The sequence below is a fragment of the Penicillium manginii genome (assembly GCF_028828005.1).
Source record: "Penicillium manginii strain IBT 31320 chromosome Unknown utg000001l:1.0-3466041.0:1.0-3467806.0, whole genome shotgun sequence".
In the NCBI taxonomy this organism is placed as follows: domain Eukaryota; kingdom Fungi; phylum Ascomycota; class Eurotiomycetes; order Eurotiales; family Aspergillaceae; genus Penicillium; species Penicillium manginii.
The window spans coordinates 3225389-3247954 of NW_026643102.1; the positions used below are offsets into that span (position 1 = coordinate 3225389).

The 22566-nt window shown below is 48.2% G+C and overlaps 9 protein-coding genes across 9 annotated transcripts; 4 read left to right on the forward strand and 5 right to left on the reverse strand.

Moving 5' to 3' along the window:
- Positions 1-937: 937 nt before the first annotated feature.
- Positions 938-1438, reverse strand: N7533_001194 (glycosyl hydrolase family 79 C-terminal domain-containing protein; the record flags this gene model as incomplete). The annotated part of the gene is made up of 1 exon (XM_057097844.1): positions 938-1438. The coding sequence occupies one exon, from the start codon at positions 1436-1438 to the stop codon at positions 938-940; it is 501 nt and encodes a 166-aa protein (XP_056966337.1).
- Positions 1439-3507: 2069 nt separating this feature from the next.
- Positions 3508-4725, reverse strand: N7533_001195 (FAD-dependent oxidoreductase; the record flags this gene model as incomplete). Its single annotated transcript, XM_057097845.1, has 1 exon — positions 3508-4725. The coding sequence occupies one exon, from the start codon at positions 4723-4725 to the stop codon at positions 3508-3510; it is 1218 nt and encodes a 405-aa protein (XP_056966338.1).
- A 661-nt stretch (positions 4726-5386) lies between these two features.
- N7533_001196 (putative FAD binding monooxygenase) lies at positions 5387-6979 on the reverse strand (the record flags this gene model as incomplete). The annotated part of the gene is made up of 1 exon (XM_057097846.1): positions 5387-6979. The coding sequence occupies one exon, from the start codon at positions 6977-6979 to the stop codon at positions 5387-5389; it is 1593 nt and encodes a 530-aa protein (XP_056966339.1).
- Positions 6980-7504: 525 nt separating this feature from the next.
- Positions 7505-9770, reverse strand: N7533_001197 (uncharacterized protein; the record flags this gene model as incomplete). Its single annotated transcript, XM_057097847.1, has 4 exons — positions 7505-8722; positions 8778-9239; positions 9292-9319; positions 9370-9770. 4 exons carry the CDS (start codon positions 9768-9770, stop codon positions 7505-7507), a joined length of 2109 nt encoding a protein of 702 aa, XP_056966340.1.
- Positions 9771-10654: 884 nt separating this feature from the next.
- N7533_001198 (uncharacterized protein) lies at positions 10655-11883 on the forward strand (the record flags this gene model as incomplete). Its single annotated transcript, XM_057097848.1, has 2 exons — positions 10655-11201; positions 11291-11883. The coding sequence occupies 2 exons, from the start codon at positions 10655-10657 to the stop codon at positions 11881-11883; spliced, it is 1140 nt and encodes a 379-aa protein (XP_056966341.1).
- A 573-nt stretch (positions 11884-12456) lies between these two features.
- Positions 12457-14754, forward strand: N7533_001199 (fungal specific transcription factor domain-containing protein; the record flags this gene model as incomplete). The annotated part of the gene is made up of 5 exons (XM_057097849.1): positions 12457-12504; positions 12549-13065; positions 13117-13433; positions 13498-13917; positions 13981-14754. 5 exons carry the CDS (start codon positions 12457-12459, stop codon positions 14752-14754), a joined length of 2076 nt encoding a protein of 691 aa, XP_056966342.1.
- A 309-nt stretch (positions 14755-15063) lies between these two features.
- On the reverse strand, positions 15064-16306 carry N7533_001200 (t-SNARE syntaxin; the record flags this gene model as incomplete). The annotated part of the gene is made up of 4 exons (XM_057097850.1): positions 15064-15099; positions 15161-15733; positions 15797-15978; positions 16051-16306. The coding sequence occupies 4 exons, from the start codon at positions 16304-16306 to the stop codon at positions 15064-15066; spliced, it is 1047 nt and encodes a 348-aa protein (XP_056966343.1).
- An 820-nt stretch (positions 16307-17126) lies between these two features.
- On the forward strand, positions 17127-19496 carry N7533_001201 (uncharacterized protein; the record flags this gene model as incomplete). Its single annotated transcript, XM_057097851.1, has 2 exons — positions 17127-17173; positions 17246-19496. 2 exons carry the CDS (start codon positions 17127-17129, stop codon positions 19494-19496), a joined length of 2298 nt encoding a protein of 765 aa, XP_056966344.1.
- Positions 19497-20073: 577 nt separating this feature from the next.
- Positions 20074-22173, forward strand: N7533_001202 (uncharacterized protein; the record flags this gene model as incomplete). The annotated part of the gene is made up of 1 exon (XM_057097852.1): positions 20074-22173. One exon carries the CDS (start codon positions 20074-20076, stop codon positions 22171-22173), a length of 2100 nt encoding a protein of 699 aa, XP_056966345.1.
- Between the last annotated feature and the right edge of the window lie 393 nt (positions 22174-22566).

The following is a 22566-nucleotide window of genomic DNA, read 5'->3' on the forward strand; positions in this document are numbered from 1 at the left end:
CTGTATTAATGAGAGGCTGGATTATAATTCGCTGAAATGCCATATAAGTCGCCGTACTAGACCAGGCTAGAAGCAGCATAAACTGTACAAGTCGTGAGCCTTTGTTTCCATGTCATTATCTGGCTGCTCTAGGAGAGCTAAATGTGTACCAGTATTGTGTAGATAACGATATGGGTGTGCCATATGATCAAGAAAAAGCCGCCCAGGAGGCTGGATGAGATCGCACCATATCTTAGGGCGAGATTTCTTCTTTTGTAATCTTCTTCGAACTCGGTGGGAAAGTAGAATGACATTTTGTTGGTATGAGTCAAAGGCCTAAGTGGAATAGGGAAAAAAAAGACCAAAGGTGTTCGTGATGGAAAGGGGCCGATAGAAATGACACGGTCGCAAATGGCGGTGCCTAGACTCAGCCGCCTTGCCAACACAAAAGTAGCCCTCCTATTCGTGTTTCAATTTGGCCCCCATTTACGTAAGTTCCTGCTTGGGTTCAGACCTCAAGATCGCTAGTGAAGTTAAGATAATACAAATGCGCTAATATATATCCGAGTCGTCGCTGGTGCTGGATTACATGGACGAATTTCAAACTCAGATATGGTAGAAGCAAAACCAACTGACCAGCCAATGCCTTTGAGAAATAAAGAATCGTCCGTGATTCTTACCAACAATGCAGAGACGGCGATACCAGAACCATGGAAGTCTGCGGATTAACCAAGGGGTCCCACGGGGTGCTACGGTAGCGATACATGGGGGAAATCAGATGAAAGGCTCGAGAATCTAGAGGTAGTAATATGGTATTTATGAAGAGAGAAAGAGCGAGATGCGAGAACAAATTTAAGTGGGCGGCCTAGACATCCAAATCAACATCTGGCAAGGATAAATTTCGTCATGATCACTCAAAAAGGTCACAAGAAAGCATGGAAATCATCACCGCCTGACTTTACTGAACATTGACAGCTAGGCTCTGGTGAACAGCAGAAATTATCTCTGTATCATGAATGACCTGCGCCGGAAGACCCATTGATTTATATGTCCGACTCGTCCCCACCCAAGTGATGTCCTCTCCAACATCCGCCCCCGGTGCCGTCAAGTTCTCAACCTTGGCTTTTGCCATATTTGAGGGGACCTGGAACTTTACCTCCCGTGAAGGACGAGGGGAAAAGTTCGTTGTGTTCCAGACTTCCAGGTTGATGATGACTAGCTTAGACAGTCGCTCAGACTCGTACCCTGCATATGCTACAAGCTTCTCTTGTTGTAGGATCGGTACCACTTGTAGGTCGGTTGCCCCATCGATGAAGTCGGCGGCAAAAGGAAAAGCATAGTAAGGATCCCATATTCCCGGGCCCTGGTTGCCATTATCAGAATCTGGGCCTGGAGTCCACGCTGAGTAGCCAAACCCTAGCCCTTGCTGCATGTTGACACGGGAGACATTCTGGGACATGGCGTAGAGGATCAAAGAGGATGAATTTGGCATTCCAAAGAGTGGCAGCAAAGGATTGCTTCACTTCATAGTTGTTGATTGCCCCGGGGTATGTACCTACCTCTCCCATGACAAATGGGATATTACGATAATTCTGTGACAAGAATTGGGCTGCCGAAGTAATGTTGGCCATAGTGGTAATAAGTGCTGTGTGATTCATGAGTTCATGAGATCACCTAGAGTCTAATGATCGTTTAGCCTTTGAACGGCACAAATTACGTTCGAACTCTGGTGGGTCGACTCCGAACCATTGGTAGTAGTACGTCGCTTCTGTCTTGACCATATTTGTGGAATCTATATCTGTTGAAAACAGGTTCGGTCTATATGAAAGATCAGTATGAAGCTCGATTTGAAACATTCCTCAAACACTGACAACGTCCACTCGCCAACTCCCACTCCGGCTATAGTTCCTGCCTGGATTATCTTCTTAGGAAGCGGCACTTCCCTCCGAATAGCTTTATCAAAGGTCAGCCACTCTGAAGCATAGTCTTCTGGGGACTATTCTGCCGGATATGAGTTCAACTCATTTCCAATCTCGAGTGCAAAGAGATTATCTGCTCCGATCGTGGATACAGCAATTTTGAGTCCCTCGATTGAGTTTGTTTTGTTCAAATAAACCAAAGACACTTGATAGACCCGTTCTACACCAGGGAAATTTTTGAATTCTTCAAACCAGGATGGTCCTAGGGTAATGTTGTATGCCACGTTATTGCCAATTCCATTGGTGGGTATAATGATTGCTTCGGCTTGATCAAGGAGGAGGGTAGAAAAGTTACCCGATGTACCACCGACTCGAAATTTGACAGCTGAGCCCTGGCGGCTTGCAATTGATTCGACTAGATTTCGGGAAAATAAGTTCGGCGATGACTTGGTTCCTGTATAACATCATTACTAAGCCTTCGAATTCTAAATGATGATTGATATGGATGTTTTATTAGTACCGGAGTATGCAGGGAATGAAGATGTTTCACACGCTAATCCAACAAATCCCAGCTGAATAGGCCTAGATGCATGGTCTGGCACACGAGGAGATATGTCAAGCTCCACGGCTGCCGACCCTGGGCTAGTCTAAGAGCTGACAGAGTCGATAATTGGAATAATATTTTAGACAACATAGTCACCGAAATAGAACCTTGGAAGCCTTTAAATATACCTGGGGGTCATAAATTGAACCTTTGAGACAGAAAGAAATGAAAATGAAATCAGAACTTCCGGACAACTGTTCTTATACATTATACGGAGAGACAGGCAGCTACAGAAGATTTATATGTGTTTCCGATAGTTGTTATTGTATAGCAGTTCAGGGCTACTTTGCTTAGTTTGGGGTCATCAGGTTTACCGAAACCCACATGGAGGAATGCAAGTTAGTCTTTAATACCTAGGCGGTTGATGAAAATGAGCTCCCATCGTATCAAAATAGAGCTTAGACTCATTACCGGCTCCATCGTAACGCAAGCCAGTTAAATTGCAGCATTGTTCTTCTGAGATAGATGTTCAGGGCCAAGATGATGTTATATTGTAAACGCGGGGGCGCTTGGCTGAGTTAACTAGTCCGCGCTAGATAACTACTTGTATCTGCCGATAGGAACAGCAGAAACATCAAATCCCCTCAAATTTTAAGACAGTGTCAACAAGCATACCGTCTCTTTTTAGCACTTTAAATATGTGACCGAAACGCTGTCCAATCGGAACAGAGTCTCATACTCTAAAGTCTCGACCAAGAGTTCCCCAATATTCGACCAAATGATGTTGAACTGCTCAGGAGGTCAAAAATGCTAACCCCCACAAATTAAATTTGCCAACGAATATACTAGGTATGTGACTATCTCTGTATTATTATTGCTCTGGTGCTCAAATGATAATTGTCCAATGCAGTTTAGTTACTACTATAGGATTACTACTACTACTTCCAAGTTGAATTGAACCAATTTGAAAGAGACTACGAGACTTTAAGCTCATTTGTCCGGGTAATCCTATTATTTCCATATGATATTCAACAACTCAACAAATTAAATGAGAATGACGAAGCTTCAGTCTGCTTTACACGTTTGGAACCAGTTCTCGACCATTTCATCAAACTTCGGGCCATATAGCCACTCTAGTTCAAACGGCTTGGTCTCAATCTCCGAAATTGCCGAGTTGGGGTCCCTTGGCATTCTTCTCGCATCAATCTGCGTATTCAGCTCAAGGACCCGATCAACCCGTTCTTGTCGACCTTGCTGCCATATCTTCAGGCCCTGATTCAAATCTCCACTCAGGGATTTCTTCAAAACCAAAGCATAGGTGTAAACATCCTCAAATGCCTGATTAACTCCCTGGCCAGCAGTAGGCGGTATAGCGTGAGCTGCATCTCCAAGGATGACCACGCGAGAATTCTCTGACGCCCACGTGTCAAGCTTGGGCACCACATAGAAAGGCCAAAGGTTGATCTTGTTAAGCGGAATATCCGATACGGCTGATTTGACAATTTCTGGGAAGTCCTCGGAGCCCTGACGAAGGAATTCCACACACCACTCTTTGTCGTTGAGTAACTTGCTCCATCCTTCGCGATCAAGCTCCGGCGCACGCTTTTGCTTTCCAATGAGCATTTCCGAGCCATCAGGCTGTTGCGGCGCAATAACAAAGGCACCATGTTTGGGATTCATGATTGTGATGGGAAGCTGAAATTCATCAGAGGCCTGGAGCTGGCTGGTCGGAATAGCAGCCGTGACACCCATCGCATTGGTGAAGCGAGGCTCCAAAGTAGGATATAGGTATTTTCGGACTCGCGAATGGATACCATCAGCTCCAACGAGGCAAGATGCGCAGCCAGTCGTACCGTCCTCAAATTCCCAGGTGACTTCAGTTTCGGACTCGGAAAGAACCTGAGTGAATTTCTTTCCATATTCAATGGGGATACCCTTGTCCTTGATGCCAGACAAAAGAACGTCGATCAATTCGTAGCGGTAGATGCGCAGTGCATCGTACCCATATTTTGAGCGGTTTCCAAATTCGTATGAGTCGAGTGGCTTGTTCGTATAAAAGTGCAAGTCCTTAAAGTCAAATCCGCGAGGCTTGATGGTCTCGTAGATTCCTATCGCATCCAGGACCCGCAATGCGTTTGGGGAAAGCATAATAGCACCTCCGATATCAAGAGACGCCGATCGAGACTCATAGATGGTGCATGGGATAGACTGTTTATGTAGGCAAAGAGCCAAGGTAAGGCCCGATAGCCCCGCGCCGATGATTGCAATGTTGTTGGAAGCCATTTGAAGTTCTGATTTTCAAATAAGAGAGTTGGCTCGAGTGCTTGAAGAGGTTTATTTAGTTGATTATTTTGGTTGCTGTCCACCGGTGGAATCTGAAACAAAAATATAGTTGAAGATCGCTTCTTATATACCGGAGCTTTATCTTATTCACTTTTATCATTTACCTGTCGTAAGTCAGCGCACTCCGAAGCTGTTCACCATCTTCCGGATCCGAATTTCCGGAGATCTTTTCGGATCCGAGGGCATGTCAGCTCCGAGGCACATACTTATTCCGGAATTTTTTCATTAAACGAAAGTACTTGATCACAGGAACTGAATCACTACGCAACCAATCCTAATTTCTATTACTCATTTCCCCATAACTGGGAACTTCTCTCCCGCTGGCGAAGAAACTCGATCCAAACATGGAAGCCGGTCTCGGCATTGGGGCCCGTCTGTTGTTCTCCGGTCCGAACGGAGATTCTCAGTGGGCAGAGGCCTTAAAACCTTGTAATACGATTGATATAGAAACTGCCAAAGTTTTGACGCTACAGTTGGGAATATTGAGCGGTTTGGCATGATTACCGAGATCAAAGATGCCTCTGAGTCTAGTCTCTGGGTTGGATTTTAACTATGGTACATGAGGGGAGATAAATAGAACACCGATATCTCGTCGGGTGCCTTATCGAGCGTCCAGGCACTGAAGGCCGTGAAATAAAAAATATTTATCCACCTCGGACTCAACATCCCGATCAAAAATTCCTGCAACGTAATGATCCGGGCGTAGCAAGTAGGCAGCATGCTTCTTCAGTCCAACCTGGCCATGTCGTGATTCCCATTTGAAAATAGCGAGTTTGACATTCTTTTCTCGACACCACTTTGCAAGATCCGATGGTTCGAGTCCTTCACCATACACATGCATCTGCCAGGATATACCAGTAAGCGTCGAAAAGTTGTCACTTATTTCGGTCTCGGCCCATGGAAGACGATCACCAGGCTGAATTGCACCTCCATTATTGTAAGGCTGGTTGATAGGGCTGTCTCGGTATGAACAGACGAGCTGTGAGCCACGCCGAAAAATCTCGGCTCGTGTAGATTGAAATCTGGTGACTATCGGAGCAAGATATGGGATTATCCAGGTACGGAGCATATGCGCAAAGAAGCCCGGACTTGTGAGAACCGTGAAGCCGTGGTCGGTCGCACCAACGACACTTAGTGCAAACGAGCGACGTTCTGATTGATAGGAATCAAGAAGCTTATTTTTTGACTCCTCTGACATGGAAGGTTGTTTGATAACGCTGGCAAGTTTCCATGCTAGGTTAATGGCGTCCATTATTCCGGTGTTCATGCCCTGGCCGCCCACAGGACTGTGAATGTGAGCCGCATCGCCCACAAGAAATGTACGACCTTTGCGGAAATTTTCGGCAACTCGGTGATGACAACGATAGGCAGAGAACCAATTAGTGTTCTTGATTTCTATGCCCGATGTTTTCTTGATGTTCGGCAGCACGCTCTCCAAAGTCAGCTCTGGGGGAGGATCAGACTGATCGATTGGTTGGTCATTGTCCTTGGGTATGGTAGTCCCAACCAGACGTATGCGTCGTTCTTGTGCGAGTGGGATTATTAGGTTAAATGAATTATCGGCGAATGTCAGGTGGCCCTCTCCATTATAAAAGGGGCTTTCTTGTTCTTCAGTCTCGACGTCGGCAATGTAGAAGACTGGTGCATAGGTTTCTCCTTCGTATTTGGCACCCATCGTATGTCGGACCGCGGAGTGAGCTCCATCACAGCCAGCGATGTAAGTGCTCTCGCAAGTCGACTCTATTCCATCATCTTCACTGACAAGAGTCGCAGAGATTCCCGATCCGCTATCCGAAAACCCCTCCAATTTTGTACGCCGCTCCACGAATACTCCGAGTGAGTTGAGACGTTTTTCGAGGATTTCCTCGTGCTTGTCTTGTGGTATAATCAGCAAAAATGGGTACGGCGTCATTCCTGTACCGAATTCACCAAGCGGTATGCGGGCACAGTGTTGGCCATTCACCCAAACATTGGTAGCTGGGAGTTTGTACCCATGACTTAAAAGTTCGTCAGCCATGTCAATTTGACGGTACAACTCCAATATGCGTGCATGGACAACCAGCGCGCGGGAATTCTGCGCCGGGCTGCTCCCTTGATCGATGATGCGAAAGTTGATTCCGAGTCGTTGAAGCCAGAGGGCCAAGACAAGTCCTGTTGGACCTGCCCCGACAATCAAAACATCTATCGTGGACATTATATTTCGACCTATCGGTGACGATAGATAGTATATGGCTGATATCGTCTGAATGAGCGGATTGGATTTTTGTTTGTGTTATGACTGGAGGGTGGAGAGGCAACGGGGAAAGGAGACCATGTTTTTTGTTTCCTTTTTCAGGAGATTGGGTGAAGTTTAAATAGCTAGTCAGTTAGTACCTGAATGAAACGTCAAATTTCCTCCAAGTACTCGTATACTAGTAGACCCGCGTCATCGAGAAATCTCTAATGAAGGGTTTCGTATTCGGGCGGCCTAACCACCGACCCCGAGCATTACTCTGCCGATGAAATCGGATCCTCGCCCCACCGATCGCCGCGAACACCGGCCACGTTGAAAGATTCTCACTCTTAAAAAGGATTCGTGACACCTGGGACAAAGCCATCCCAGTTGAGAAACGATAAGCAGGTGATGGGGTTCTCGTGTACGCGGGGCGTCTTGAGTCACCCGACATTGCCCGAAAGCTTCCCGGAAATAGTGGCGCTTGATTCATTCGAGTCATTCAACTCATGAGCCCGAAAACAGCGCTGTGTCATCTAAAAGTGATTCTTGAAAATGGTTCAAAAGATTGTCCCATTCATTCCAATTTGGACTGTCGGTGAGCAGAAAGTTGATATCCTCCGGTCCAGAGCCAAGATATTCGTTTGGAATGCTTTGACTGGGTAATTCTTCAAACTGTCTGCCAAGCTCAGCCATCCTGGAGTCTCCTTTGACCATTTGCTTTTCTGTGGAACAACTTGAATCCGCCTTTTCCAAAAGCGTTGAGACAATTTCGGGACATGGAGTAGGGACACGGTTGCCTTTGTTACAACCATCGATGTATGCTCTCCATGTCTTGACTATCAAGTTCTGCAGCGCATTGTGAAGAGGCACGTGGGTAGATTTGGTCATCTGTCGAAGATACCGACCGTATATGTCACCAATAATCTGCCATACCATACTCTTTTCCTCCGGGTCAGACCGATTTCGCATTTCAGATAGCATGAAAATCATGGCGTCCCACGGCATATGATTGACCATGTGCCAGATAAACCGCTGAATACTTGGATTTATCTGAGCAAAGTTGGCATATTCTGCCATCTTCAGGCAATTTACATAAATTATGTCTTTTTCCTTCTGAGGGACCTGAAAAGTCGAATCTTGGTATTGACGTGGGTGATGCGCCGTTAACCGCGCGTAGTGTACTGCAGAGCGGGCCATCACAGTGGTTGCCAGGTGAAGCGGAATAGATGGATCGCAGAAGCGCAAAAACTTGCTCTCGACAATACTTTCGAATTCATCGATGGCTTCATCTTTTTGGCGTAGAGTCATTGAAGAGGATGATAGGAATTCCCAGGGAGAATTGGCATCACCGTACCTTTTGCCCCAACGTCTGAGCCATTTGCCAAACTCGGCGCGAGTCAGACAGAATATCATTTCAGTTGCGCCGGCTTTTTCGGGTGGCGGCTCTGTCATCCGGGGATCGAGATCGCTATCATTCGCGTTCGTTGGAGGCTGGGTGTCGGCAGTTGCCAGAAACGGGCTCGTGGCCACTCCGCAGAATTGAGCGGATGTGGAATCTATGATTATAAGTTGAAACCAAATCCGACGTCTCATTTCAGTCTCAAATGCTGAGAGTCCAAATGCAGAGCCGTCGCGATGGATCCCAATTCTCTGGGAGATACGTAATGCAACTCCGCTGAGTGTCCAAATGGTATGTGGATCTGAGGATCCGCGCAATGATAACTGAAATTCAACTGTTGGAAAAGAAAAGAAAAGTTCCAAACGGGGATGAACTCACCAAGTACAACATGAACGCTTGCAACACTCTAATACTTGAGGTTCGAAGAAGAGACACCTTTCTGAATGATATCTGAGCGCCTCTTCTATATCGGGAAAGAAGCTTCCTTTTGGTTTCGCCAAATGCTTTTTCCACGTCTCCTGCCGGTATAGAAGCCAAAGATATACAGTAAATCGAACACATCAATGTCTCAAGTTCTTTACCTGCCTTTGGCAAGTCACTCATAGCCTCGAGAATTTGTGGTTGGACTGTCGGGGTGTGCAACAACTTGATTAACGGATTAACGTTTTCAAGAAAAGTCTGCCACAACTTAAAGATATGCAAAGGGCTTGGGTGTATGTTTGTGAGACACTCCTTGGTACCAAGGCCCAATAGCATATCAGTCCCATCAATATCGTCCTCAGACACATTCCCATCGCCGCCATCTGATGCATCATTTATGACGTCTGATGCATTGGTGAGCTACAGGAGTCATCAGTAATATAACCAGGAGAAGTAGAACACCATAGCTAACCTCGTGACTAACTGTTGTCCATAGAGTACTATATCAAGGTTAGTCAAATATCTGCAGAAGGCTTTTGGTTGAACTCACTTGTCAATGTAAACAGACTTGCCATCTTTCATGATCATTCTTCCGGATCCCGCAGCCTGTCCCTTATGAGGGCTTTGGACAGAGTGAAGAGGTACAGAACTCCTCTGGTTATTATTAATCATGTGAGAGCTGTCCGTTCCATGACGACGCGACTTTTCACGACTTTGAGACGCGTTTTCATCCAAATCGTGCTCTCGTTTGCGACGACGGGGCGGTGGTGGAGGACGGTAAATACACTCAACACTAGCCCTCTCGCAATTCGAGCATGGATCTTTCCGGTCGCACTTTACCTTTCTCTTGTGGCAGACCACACACGAATATGATTTTGATAGAGCCTCAGGTGAATCCGTCGATGTGGGTACCGGATTGCTTAAGCCAACACCGTCTTCGGGACCTGGCATGGCTTAAGCACGATGAGAATTTATTCGCGCCTTTCACTGTAGCATAAGAAATCAAATATACATCCGGAATGATGCCAAATAAACTGTCTGATTTCAATTCTGTGCATGTACTGGGGCGTGCGAACTTGAAGACATCAGTGGGAGCTGCGGCGGGCGCGGCGCGTCGTGGCAAATAATGTTGTCGCCTTATTTTACAGGTGTCAATATGACCAAACTGCCATATTACTCATATTGATGTGCAGGACAAATAGTTTTCCATTATTATAATAGTATGAGTATTTCTATTCAAAATGAATTCTAACTGAGTATCTTAACGGCGTCAATCCTTGCCCTATGCTCGCGGTGATGTCAATAACCCCACCAGCTTGTGGAGTTTAACTCTCTTGATATCTGGATTCGGGAACATTTCAAGATTCAAAGCAAGATGAGTATCGTAGACTGGAAACTCGGCATAAAATGCGTTGCAGTAAGTTCTAATATTCTAGCACATTGAGCATAGATAAACATAACTTTGGCCATATATCTAGATTGATATGGAGCTTCGTCAAGCTTTTTGTGACCATGGAGAAGTGTGGGTTCAAAGTGGCTGGCCTTATTGATGCCTTAGAGCCTTGTCCTTGTGTCAAGTAGACAAGCTGGGCGGGTCCAGATCCTTTCATCTTGCCTTTTCTCAGCTCTGCTTACTGTGATGTCCCCCGTGCCTCTTTCTTCATCTTCCCCGATCTTCTTGCTTAATTTCATTTCCTTTCATTCGATTCTACGGTCTTTTCCCAATAGCCCCGAGGCCCTCTGTTTGTCTATCCGAAGACATGGAGCCCAGACAGTGAATCCGCCTGAGCTTTATTTTGCTGCCCGAGTGCCTCTCCGCCATCTTGACATGAAGTATGACCCCGTTCTTCGGTCGAGTCCGGGCGGCTGTCTCGCGCCGGGGAAAGCGAGCATCCTCCTTCAATATAGGACCCAAGGAGTCACCCTGGAAGCGACTTCCCGATAACGTTTTTGTGGTTCTACTAGCGCTCTGTGAGATCGACGATATTGCTAGTCTCACTCTAGCCTGTCGATTATTGCACCACCGAATTTCAAAGAATGAGTTCATGATCGCACAGACTTATCTCAACCTACGTAGGCAGAAGTGGACCAGGCAAAACGAAAATGACGCTGGCCTCAGCCTCTCACCAGGGGATGATTTGACATTTATCTCCGAGCTTTTCCCACCCCCACCACCTCAGTATGCCGTGGGCGAGCACTACTACAGTGATGCCGAGTATTCACTGGCATATATAGCCGATCTCAGGAGGTGTTGGACGACCTGCATACAGCTATCCTATCACTTGGCTGATCATGCAGTTCGACATCATCTAGAGACAGATGCCATTGCCCGCCCACTCTGGCGTTCGTCCAAAACGGAGAAGGAATTCATTTACAGCAAAGGTGTGGAGGCCACCCAAGCAAAACTTCTACATTCCGTGTAAGTCTCGTCACTCTGTTGGGAGATGAGTAGCTTGGTTAACTTCCAATAGTGCTTACGCTATATTTTTTTCTCGAATCCTCTGCAGCCGAGGGCCCAGTATGGGATTGCCCTGCATCTGATCAATTCATCAATCTCTCTAGCTCTGTTGAAAAACAGCAAAAGATTCTCGAGGGGCCGCCATTCAACGACACCCAAATTCTTATTTCGACTCAGCATTGCATGCAACTGCTATGCTCTACCGTCCGACGACTCATGAACCCAGATTTCCCCTATTCATCCTCGGAAAGCTGGATGAGTCTTCTTCTGTTCACGTCAACCTTGGAACGCATCGATCAATTCTTCAAAGCCGTTGCAATGGACGAAAATAAGAAGGATAACATGCCACCAAACTCAGGTTGGTCCCATCGCAAGGAGTTTATGTGGCAGATGCGCGAAGACCTAGGTCACTATCTGGCTTCCAGTGGGCCGCTTATTGCTGGAACACCAGCGATTCAACCGAAACTTGATCATATTTGGTTTGGCGCTGCGTATCGTGAATTGGCCGAACGAGGAGCGATTCCACATTTGACCGATGAGCCAGTTCCCATCCTTCGTGGGTCTACAATAGCCCTCCGCTGTATACATTGCTGGGAGGAGGGCTAAAATTTTTGTCAGACCACAGTCAATATTCTACTTAAATACGGAGTATAAAGCCTTGTATTGATAAGGATTCATTGTAGTTTGTTGCGTAGAGTAAGATAAGAGCCTTGCTCGGCCAAGTCCGACGGACTACGCCCCGCTCGGCCGGACCCCGGCTTTTCGGATCCCCGACATAAGAGATGTTGTCTCCTCTCTCCCACATTTCCTGCTCAATTCGCGCAAATCAAGCTGTCATTACAAGCTAGTGCAAAGAGGATTCTGAGAAAGTAACACGCGAACCATTGTGGGTCACCTTGGCACGGCTTTCGAAGCCACGACCGTAAAATGGCAACACTAGCAGCAGTAAGTCATTCAGTCCCTGAAGTCAGGAAAGTTGCTTTATTTGGAAAAGAAGAAGAAAATGATTCCATTGCTGACGGAGAAAAAGTGTGATCTGTGTCATTCTAGAAAGGTATGGGTACCAAATACAAGTTCCTGTCTAGTTGGCTGCGAAGGCACTAACCCGGTGTCGTCGATTATGAAGGTCAAATGCGATCGTGAAGACCCCTGTCTAAACTGTGTAGATGCACGAGCGCAATGCCTTCGAAGTCGCCAGGCAAGATTTCATCGGCCTCGGATCTCCCGGTATGATCTATATCTCTACAATTATAACCAATGTAAACTAATAGGAGGAAAGCCTTGAAGCTATAACGGAAAGACTGGCAAAGCTCGAAAAGACGAGTGAAGACAGCTCCATGTTTTCTTCTCCGCCAGAAAATGACGATACAAGTCTGACTACTACACTAAGTGTGTCCCCTCAAGCGAGATCTGCTGACTCAACTCGAGTGGCTGCAAAACGAAAGTATCAAGCCTCAACGACCTATGAATCAAGCACTTCTGGCCACCAAGACTCGAAGCGGAAGATGTCTCTCAATATCGATTCAAAGGCTCACAACGAACGAAATTCTCCTGATGCAACGCGACATGCCAGCGAAGCTCGTGAGTTCATTGAACATGAGCTTCAGTGCAATCCAACTCTTTCACAGGACAGGCGGACTACTCTAGAGTTGGCCCAGAGGTTTGTCGGTCAGCTTTCAAATCCTCGAATTCACGGACAAAAGTCAAATACCGCAGAGCATTTGGGGGTTGCCGACAATCTAGGACCTCCTGTTCTGACGCCTGAGTTATTGTATATGATGCTGCCGGGTAAGTCGATCAAGAGGTGCAATATGATCGTGCTAGCTCTAATCGATTTAGGAACCGACAAGAGAACAAACTCGCAAGGTACATATGTGTGGCCGGACCATATAACAGACAAAACTCTAGAGCGAATGGGTCTTGCGATTATCGAGCGCAGTGAAGGTGAACCAGTACTGCATCTTTATCGGATCAGCGTCTGGGTGAAAGCGCTTTCTTGCATTTCAAAAATGGCACCTTTGATCTCAAGTGCCCCGTTGAGAGTTCATTTCAGAGCTCTGAAGAAACAATATGAGGCAGCTGCCAATGAAGAATTGGATTCGATTTCTCTCACTGCTGTGCCAAGTCTTCCCTTGCTTCAAGCATTGCTTTCCGGCGTAAGCTATACTCTTTCCTCGTTGGTTTTTTTTTTCAAGTTCTTTCTCAAGCTGAATGTTTTAGAAACGCCTTATGCAATACTTGGGCAACATGTCACGATCTTGGATGTTCAATGCCCTCGCATCGAGGATCATCGTCGCACTCAATTACCACAATATCACCGACCCTGTGCCACACAATGAGACCGAAGAGGAAATTCACGCATGTCTATATACATGCTACTACTTTGACAAAACTCTTAGTGTGCTCCTTCTACGACCACCATCTTTACCAGATCTCAAGGTCGATCCAACACAATTAATCCACATGGACCCTGATCTACCGACAACGCCTATCATTAGAGGAATCGTCGAGTTCGCACATATCAAGAGTACTCTGGTAAACATTCTTCTGGACTCCAACAAAATGGGAGATATGGACAAGGCAAATGTGTTGTCTAATCTCGTGGCACGGGCACATGCGGTCCACTCAGACCTGGAAATTGTAAGATCAGACATGACATCCTACTCTCACTCACATGAAATACAAGGAACTAAATTTCTTCAGCATCGGAGCCGCCAGGAGCAAAGATTCTCTACATCTTGGGGGACCATTCAGCGTGAATGGCTCTCGATGGATTTCAACTACTATTCGGTTCTGACGACGATCATTCGTGCACGATCGTCCGTGCTCAAGTCTCGCCTGGTTTGCGAGGAGTGTCTATTCACGGCTCGGAAAGCACTTACTACTCTTCGGGCGATGCAAGAGGCATTCTCAGGCCATGCCACTTCTGTCGATTCCTATCCTTCATTTCTCACCTGGTATACATTCCACCTTGCACTTCGGAGAAGAATGAAGCTAACGGGTCTAGGACGATGTTACTATACCCGCTATCTCCTTTCTTCGTTTTTTTTTGCAACGTTGTTGCAACATCGGATCAAAAGGGACTTCGAGATGATCAAAAAGATCACCGATGATCTACGTCAATTTGCTAAAGCCAACGCCCCAATTGGGAAACTATACGGCTTATTTTCGAAATTTCTAGACTTATGTACGCCGCTGATAAAGGGAAATACCGGATTGACTTCTTCGAGTGTAACGATATCTTCTCTTTCGAATGACCCCTCGAACTTGAATATAGTGATGTTTGGTCGTGCTGATAGGGCCATTGATACCCTCCCAAGTCCTGTCACTACTACTAGCAAGGCTCCCACTGCCGGGATATCACAGTCTATGGAAGGATGGGATGATAGTCTTATGTGGGAGCTATTTGACAATCAGCCGTCTCTTGGATGGGCGGAGTCCGAACTCTGGGATGCAATGACCCAGTTGAGTTCTTAAGGATAATTGCTACAAAAAATGTCTCTTATTGATAAGATGAACCAAGAGGAGAATATGAAATTGTATCGTGGTTGTTTGATTAGTACATGGAGTATTTACTCGGATAGGTCGTCTTAGGGACACAGTCCCAATAGAGATGAGGAAAAGGAAAAGGATAGCGAAAAGAGAGACCCAGAGTCTAGTCAAAAGGACCAAAAGCAAAGCTGGTAATGCTCGATGGGCGCGAGAAATGCAGTAAGATCGGTTATGCGAAACACACGATCAGGTATTATGATACAATAATGAAAGGGCGGCGGTCAAAAATCGGGTCTATCCCGAAATCAACACCCAAAGAAGGAAGAAGATCTAGAAGAAAAGTGGGCATTAGTACTCATGTCCGCGATGTCAAAATGGCGGCGACACATACCATCAGAACGCCAAACATTTTGGCGATGAGCCATCGGTTACCGGACACGCGGGTCCAATACTTCATCAATTCTCGCTGAGCTCCTTGCACATTATCCACGACGTCATCTGTATTGGCATCGATACGTTGAATCATTTCGGACTGTTCGCTGACCATAGTGGCCAGCTGACCGAAGATACCACCCAATTCACTAATAGTTCGTTCAATGGCGTCAATGGCTTCACCTCGGGCCTCGATGTATGTATTGCTAGATTGGGCTTCCTCCATGACCAAGAGTTGTTGATCGGATTGCATCGATGGGCGTCCCAAAGGAGAGGGGTTTGAGGGGTCGAGAGTTAAGAGATCGGAGGAGTTTCCTTGGTAGCCTGGTTGGGGTGTCCGTCTTCCGGAGGGATTGTATAGAGGGGAATCGGACCGTTGCGAGTCTAGGGCGTTTTGCGATTTTGACGATACTGAGGAAACGAAGTTCTCGGTTCGAGAGCGGGATGCTTGAATGTTTTTCGTGCGCACCTCCAGCACTTCTTTGAAGTTGGCTCCCACATCGGCTAGTTTTCCTTGCAGCATCACAACGACCTATGAATGGACACATTAGTAGAGCTCTTATTCCCTACCAGATGAAGGGGGGGTACCACTCACGTTATCATTGTGCTCTCCTTCTTGATCCATCTTGGAACGGGTTGCTTTGGGATGTTGCGATTGGGTAAATGATGCCAAGGAAGCGATGTTCTGGTTCAACGCTGCCAGGTCTTGCTTGATCACATAGGTCAATTCTGAGATCTCGACTGGTCGGTCATCGAAGAGGGTCTTTCGTTTGGCCACTAAACTCATGTATTAGCTCCTCGTCTGGACAAGGACAACCTATTCTTTCTCGAGACATCCGCGATACTCACATTCTGCCAGTCGTTGCAGCTTCGCCATGGTTCCAGTGATTCCCTTTCCAATATCTCTCGCCCGACGCGCGAACTCCGATCTACCCGCCTTAGTATGCGGGAGCCCCGATGGTGAGCCATTTGCCTGTTGTCGCTGGGCATCGGTCAATAAGGCCTGGCGCTGAGAGCCGACCTTTGAATTACCCAGACGCCTTTGGGCTTGACCCAGAATGGAGCTGAACTCGCTCGTGCGGTCTTGGATGGATGGACCTGTCATTGTGTGATGTGCGACCGGGGCGAATGAATGGGATGGAGCGAAGGTTGTAGTCTGGATTCAGCGGAGGAGGGGCGAAGAGTGGACTCGGTGTTTCAGGGCGTCCTATGATGCGACTATCAACGATAAGAGGGATGGGCTGTGGGGTGGAGTGGAGTTGATATCAACAGTCGCGAAACTGAGTAGGATGTAATCAATAGAAGTAGCCCGGGATCAACCTGGAGTCCTTTCGTCTTTTCACCAAAGAGCAATCAATCATCCAGGGGAGAAACAGGCCGTTTTCGCCGCGCCGCGACACGTGGATCACCTGACCACTGCGCCACCTGCTGAGTCATCGATATAATTAGCCGCAGGCAGCCACATTACGTCAGCCGTCTCCACAATTAAATCAGGGGATCCTCCGTACTTGCTGAACTTCCTACTGTTCATAACTACAACTTGTTTACTACTTACTCCTGTTGAATCTTTGATCAACTCGGACTGTCTCAGCATAGTCACTCTCGTGTACATACACATCGTGCACACCGGTTGCCCAGTTTCTGTGCCCATTTCCCATATCTCTCACTCTCCTCACCTAGTCGATCCCATCTGATCGGCGCCCGCGTTGGCACCCAACGCCGCTCACGCCACCTTACCATCCCCTCAAATATCTCATTTATTCCTTTCTGCTACGACCAAGCAAGCATCCGCTAGTCAACTTTCCCCCCCTAGTTGCATATCATCCTCCAGCTACCATTTGCATTTGCATTCCCATTCGACAAGCCAGTACGGCATTCACTAATGCGGTATACCCCGACGAGCTCGACCTAACGTCACTCCCCCAATGGCGGACCCCAATGCCCCGTGGCGAGGCCGCCCAGGCCCCAAGAAGTGAGTATGACCCCTCAGTGGCCTGGTCGCTGCTCTCCTTCTCGCTGAACCAGCTCTAAACAATACCAATAGTCCCTCCCCATCCAACGCCAACAGCCCCCTCTCGCCCGCTAGTGCTGGAAATACCCCCGTTTCTTTTCGACCCAATGTGAATCGCGCAAAGACTAAGCGCTGGGTGGAAGCGAAGCAGTACTCATACGACGGTGGAGACTGGGGATCCGAAGAAGAGGAAGAAGAAGAGGAAGAGCAACCCCCTGCTGCACCTCGACCCCCATATGCAACACAAAGAACAACCAGCTCGTCAGAATTGAGCTCCAGGCGTCCATCGGGACTTGGATATGGTGTCGAAGAGTCGCGAGCCAGTCCAGCTGCGGCAACACCAACTGGAGGTGAACAAAAGAATCTGCCATTTGTCAGGCCCGCCGATATACCCAGACGCGCAACGGATGAACCACCAGCTCAGCAAGGCCCGGCGGGATTCGGGCTCCGCTCGGAACCTACGCAGAGTGTTGAGCCAGCACCACTTGGAACCCAGCCTTCGAGTATAACTCAAAATGCGCCCGTCGGGCTGCCTGAGGTCAAGCGCTTCTCTGGGTTCGGATCTGATTTCTTAACTGGAACTGACTCTAACCAGCAAAATCCGAGTGCCGAACAGAACTCTCTACGCCATAATCCCTCGCAGGCCTCGGAGACTTCACAGGGATTCCGTTCGGTAGTCCACCAAGCTTTTGATGTTCCTGAAACACCAAACTCCACCGCCGATAGCGTGACTCGTTCTAACAGTGATGGCACCTCTGTGATTAGCCCGATCATGAGCCACCGTGTGCCCACCGATGACAAGACCCCCACGATTCCCGAAGAGCCTACCGATGCCAGTACCCCAACAGGCGCTCCACAGGATGCGGCCGAGCCACCATTCTTCAAGCCTGGTCACCGGCGTGACCTTAGTCTCCCAGAGCGAGATAATAGTCCCTCCAAGCGCCCCGTCGTTACCGACCATGATACTCCTCTGGCTGGTCGAGCGGAGCTTACCTCGGTATCTCCAGGTCAAGAGAACAGGTCACCTGAGCGACCTGTAGACACCACCGCCCCGCCAACAATCCCTACGTCAAATACCCTCGATGGCGATTTCGTTGCGCCTCTCAAATTTGGCAGTGCTGGCACGTCGGGATCGGAAGGATATCGGGGAAGTATTCCCGCTATCGTTGGCGCTAATACCTCTCCTAACGAGGCTGATAACGACCGACTTCGAGAGGAGATTATGCGCTCTTTGAGCAGAGAAAACTCCCAGGAACCGGAAGAACAGCCTAGGCCGTCTCAGCCAGAAGCAGCCCAAGAGGATTCCATCCCGCACCAGTATGAAAAGTATTGGGATGGACAGACAGGTCCAGGCGATGGATCCCAAAAAGAACTCGTCTCCGAGTCTCATCCGGACTGGGTCGGCTCCCATCCTCTTGCTCCTCATGATCCTTATGCAGCCCCTTCGCAGGAGCCGCAGCCTGTCTCAGCTGAGCCACCCAAGAAGCCGAAGTTGGGCCGACGATTCTCGTGGGAATCAGCCTCGTCAGGTGGACCTCCTCCCGTTAACTACGATTCGCCTGATGGTTTAGCACCACAAGCACCGGAACCCATTCCTGACCTCGAAGAGCTTCATCTGTCATCCCAAGGGATGACCGATGGGGAGGTTTCTGGCGCTGAAAGTCAGAAGGCAGAGAGACCTAGACTCTCCATTGTTCCACCAATATCTCAGAATGCCACTCCACCCGAGGAAGTTATTCCTTCCCTGGAGAAATCTCATTTAGATCTGTCACTGCCTGACTATACTGGTTCCTCGAAGATTGATGAGTCTAAGCTCCAAGGCTTCCGCGATATTCTTCAAATTTCCACTCCCGCTGCGCGTGTGCGAGCCTTTGAGGAGACAAGAACTCAATTTGCGACTCTTGACACTGGTTTGAACCACTGGCTTCAAGTTACGCTTCAAGATCAGTCACAGCATGCCCACCTTATCCAGGAAAGCCAGACTCTATCCTCCGCGTTCCCCAAGGCATCTCCCACTACTCGTCGATTTCCCAAACTGACGTCTCTTGGTAATCTATCTGCGACGACTCGGGAGGACAGCACTCCTATCAATACCAGTCACGTAAGACGCCCATCTGGCCATATTGGAACCATCGTGAATAGGCAAAACGTCGAGCAGCATGGAAAGGAGTTCCTGCACACGGCAGGCAAGTTCGGTGGAAAAGCTGGCGAGGCGGCCAAGGGCCTGTTCGCCAAGGGAAGAAGCAAGTTCCGACAAGGTGGAAATGACAAGGTAGATACATAATCCTTTCTCTCTTTTCAGCTGTGGGGGCCATGTTTCTTTTGGACAATGCGCTCTGGAATTAGCGCAGTGCAGCAGGTCTCTCGCTGTGCTTGATTTGTTTCTTTCATCATCTCTTATCGATACCACGATGTAATATCCCATCGCTTTGGCATTGGATCTTAGAATGCGACACGATTGATGCTTCCTCTCTTCTTCGTCCACTCCCATTCATTCTCGCTCGAACTACTTCTGATGTTGGTAATGCTTGTAGGGACAATCACCGTCTGCACGCAAAAGTTTGCAGTTTCAATTCTCTTCCCAATCCGAGTCGGCCAGCTCCACAGGCTACTCTGGTAAAACACCCCGACGCAGCTCTCTCAATTTCAACAGTCTACCTATCTTCAAATTCGGACGCAATGAGGGCTCTACTCCCAATGCAAATGATCCTGCCTGTATAGAAGATTCACAGGATGAACGTGGACAGGATGAACGTGGACGCGAGAGCAAACGCATCAAGTCCAGGGGTTCTTTGGATCTCTTTGGGTTCAGCAAGAAGGGTGCTGAGATCAATGAAGCTAAGCCTGAAGCGTCGCAGTACATGAATGACTTTGAGAAAGAGATGAATGCTGCGTTGGGTCTGTCACCAACAGAAACCCGTGCTCAGCAGTCTAAGCAGCAAAACATTGCCGATCCTACTCAATCCTCGCAAAGTGCTAGGCCTACTGAGCCTACTGAGCCCATTGAGCCCACTGGTTCTGCCATAGAAACCATCGAACCTTCAGCAGAGACGGATAGTTTGCAGCCACCGTCGAGGCAGGAATCGATAATTTCAGCCGATGCAGTTAATGCCAAAATGCACCTCACATCTTTGCCTTTGGGAGATATACCAGATCCCGAGAATGAAATTTCAATCTCACCAGCTGAGCATACCGATGACTCTGTTTCTTCCCAAGCAGCAGATCTACCAAGCCATTATGGAGAAGGAGCAGGACCATCTCACATCACAATTCCCTCAATTCGTGCCGTGCCTGAAGAAGATACAAAGCCTCCTGCTCCGCCAAAGGACACCTCGGTCGAAGAGCCCGAGTCTATTGACTTGCCGCCAGTGCCGCCAAAGAGTGTCACACTTGAATCTGGCCTTCTTGAAGATCGATACTATCAGAAGCCTCAAGAGAGTCTAGCCCCTCCGCACTCAAGCCATACTCCACGTCAACCATCCGTCTCGACACTTGGAGAGGAAGATAAATCTGGAGCTCACTCCTCTTCTGAAGATGACACACCACCTTCACCTATCCAAGCAGCTACTGGGGTTACCAATGACCCTCGCCCTGAAGACACCATATATGGCAAGCCCATTCCACCAGCAGGCTTTTCTCAAACGTCGCTTCCACCAGGGGAGTCTGCAGTTCCGGGATTCGCCCCCTATCCACCGAGACCCCCCAGCCCGCAAGAAATCCTCGAGTCCAAACGCAGGTCCATCAGTGGACTTCCACCATCTACACCCGGCGTACAAAGCCCGCTAAGGAATGAAGTGAGGTATTCACCGGGAACCCGGAGCAGCATGTTAAGCTTCGGCAGCTTCGGCCGCCAGAGTACCGGGAACAGCAGAGGAGGAACCCGTCCGAACACACCGGGCAATGATTTGTCACAGCAAGATTCATCGGGTTCCGGTGCGCAAAACCGTGATTCCAAGATGGACAAGTTGAAAAGTTTTGGACGGCGACGCCGAGCTTCGGTCGGTAACCTCCTGACTGGGCTGCAAGGCGAGCTCCAGGGAGGTATCCAGGGAAATCAAGAAAAATCTCAAAAGAAACGCGGCTTCAGTCGCATCAGTGGTTTTTTTACTCGTCAGCAAGAGCAACCAGCCAGCCAGCCTGAGGAGCGCAGAAAAACGATGCACGATCCTTTCGACGTAAAGGACCTACCGACGCCGCCCTTTAACTGGGATAGCCGTCGTATCTCTGCAGAGTTGAATGGACCGTCTTTGACCAACCGCCGCTCTATGGATAAGGCCCTCCCAGTGCCACCGACCCATGAGAATGAAAGAGGCATGGCACGTTCGTCACTTGATCGCCCACGAGCGAGCATCTCTGGCCCACCCACCGCATCATCGAATCCAATGGGTGGCAATCGGTTTTATTCTCAGCTTATGTCTGGAGAAACCCAGAATACTCCTCAACATACTCGGTCCCAGAGTCAGCCTTTTATGATAAGCCACCCTCTCTCCCCGGTGGCCCCGTCAATATCAGAAAATAGCAGTTCACCCCCATCGGCTTCTATGGATGAACTTGAAGAGAAATCGCCAGAGTGGGAATCGTCACCTCCAGTGCCCTCAAAGTCGCCGGTGTCTGAACCAGACCAGACACATACGCCATCTCAAGCGCCAGAGCCCGAACACGAGCTAGAACAAACATCCACGTCAAACCTAGCTCCCAGTCCCAGCGTGCAATCCTACAAATCCACCGGGTCCGACTTCGAATCCACCACCGTTATCGCAAAAAATAACGAACCCAAAAACATTGTCGTCTCCGGCACGTCCACTACTTTCTCGCATCCTACCCGCGAGCGCGAGGCGCGTACTCTCAATGATACCGCTGAGCCGATCGAATTGGCTCTTACTCGAGACGACTCGAGCGAGGAGATCATCATGTCTCCGACGGCGTATCCAGGGCAGGAGTGGACGCCGATGAATTATTAGCAGTGATATTCCCATGATTCAGCGAAGCGAACTTGTTTCCATATCATAGCGATACCCCCTTCTGTCGTTTCTATCTCACTTTTGTACTACTACGGCCATCGCCGCTGTTTCATTGGATGGATATTTTCTTTTGTGTTTTTTTCTTTCAAGTTTCTTTTACTTCGTCAATGCTCGAAGGGATTTCACCCTGTGTACATTTTATCTTTGTTCCTGTTTCAGATACACCATGGCCTATGTCTTCGCCATTTGATTGTTTCATTTATCAAAATTTCACCATGCAGACAAACAGTCTGCACACAGACCTGATTCCATCCTACCTCATAAACCTAAGTGAGAGCTCTAGTACTTCAAGGCACTTTTCAAAAGACCTACCCTATCCTATCCCCCCTACCT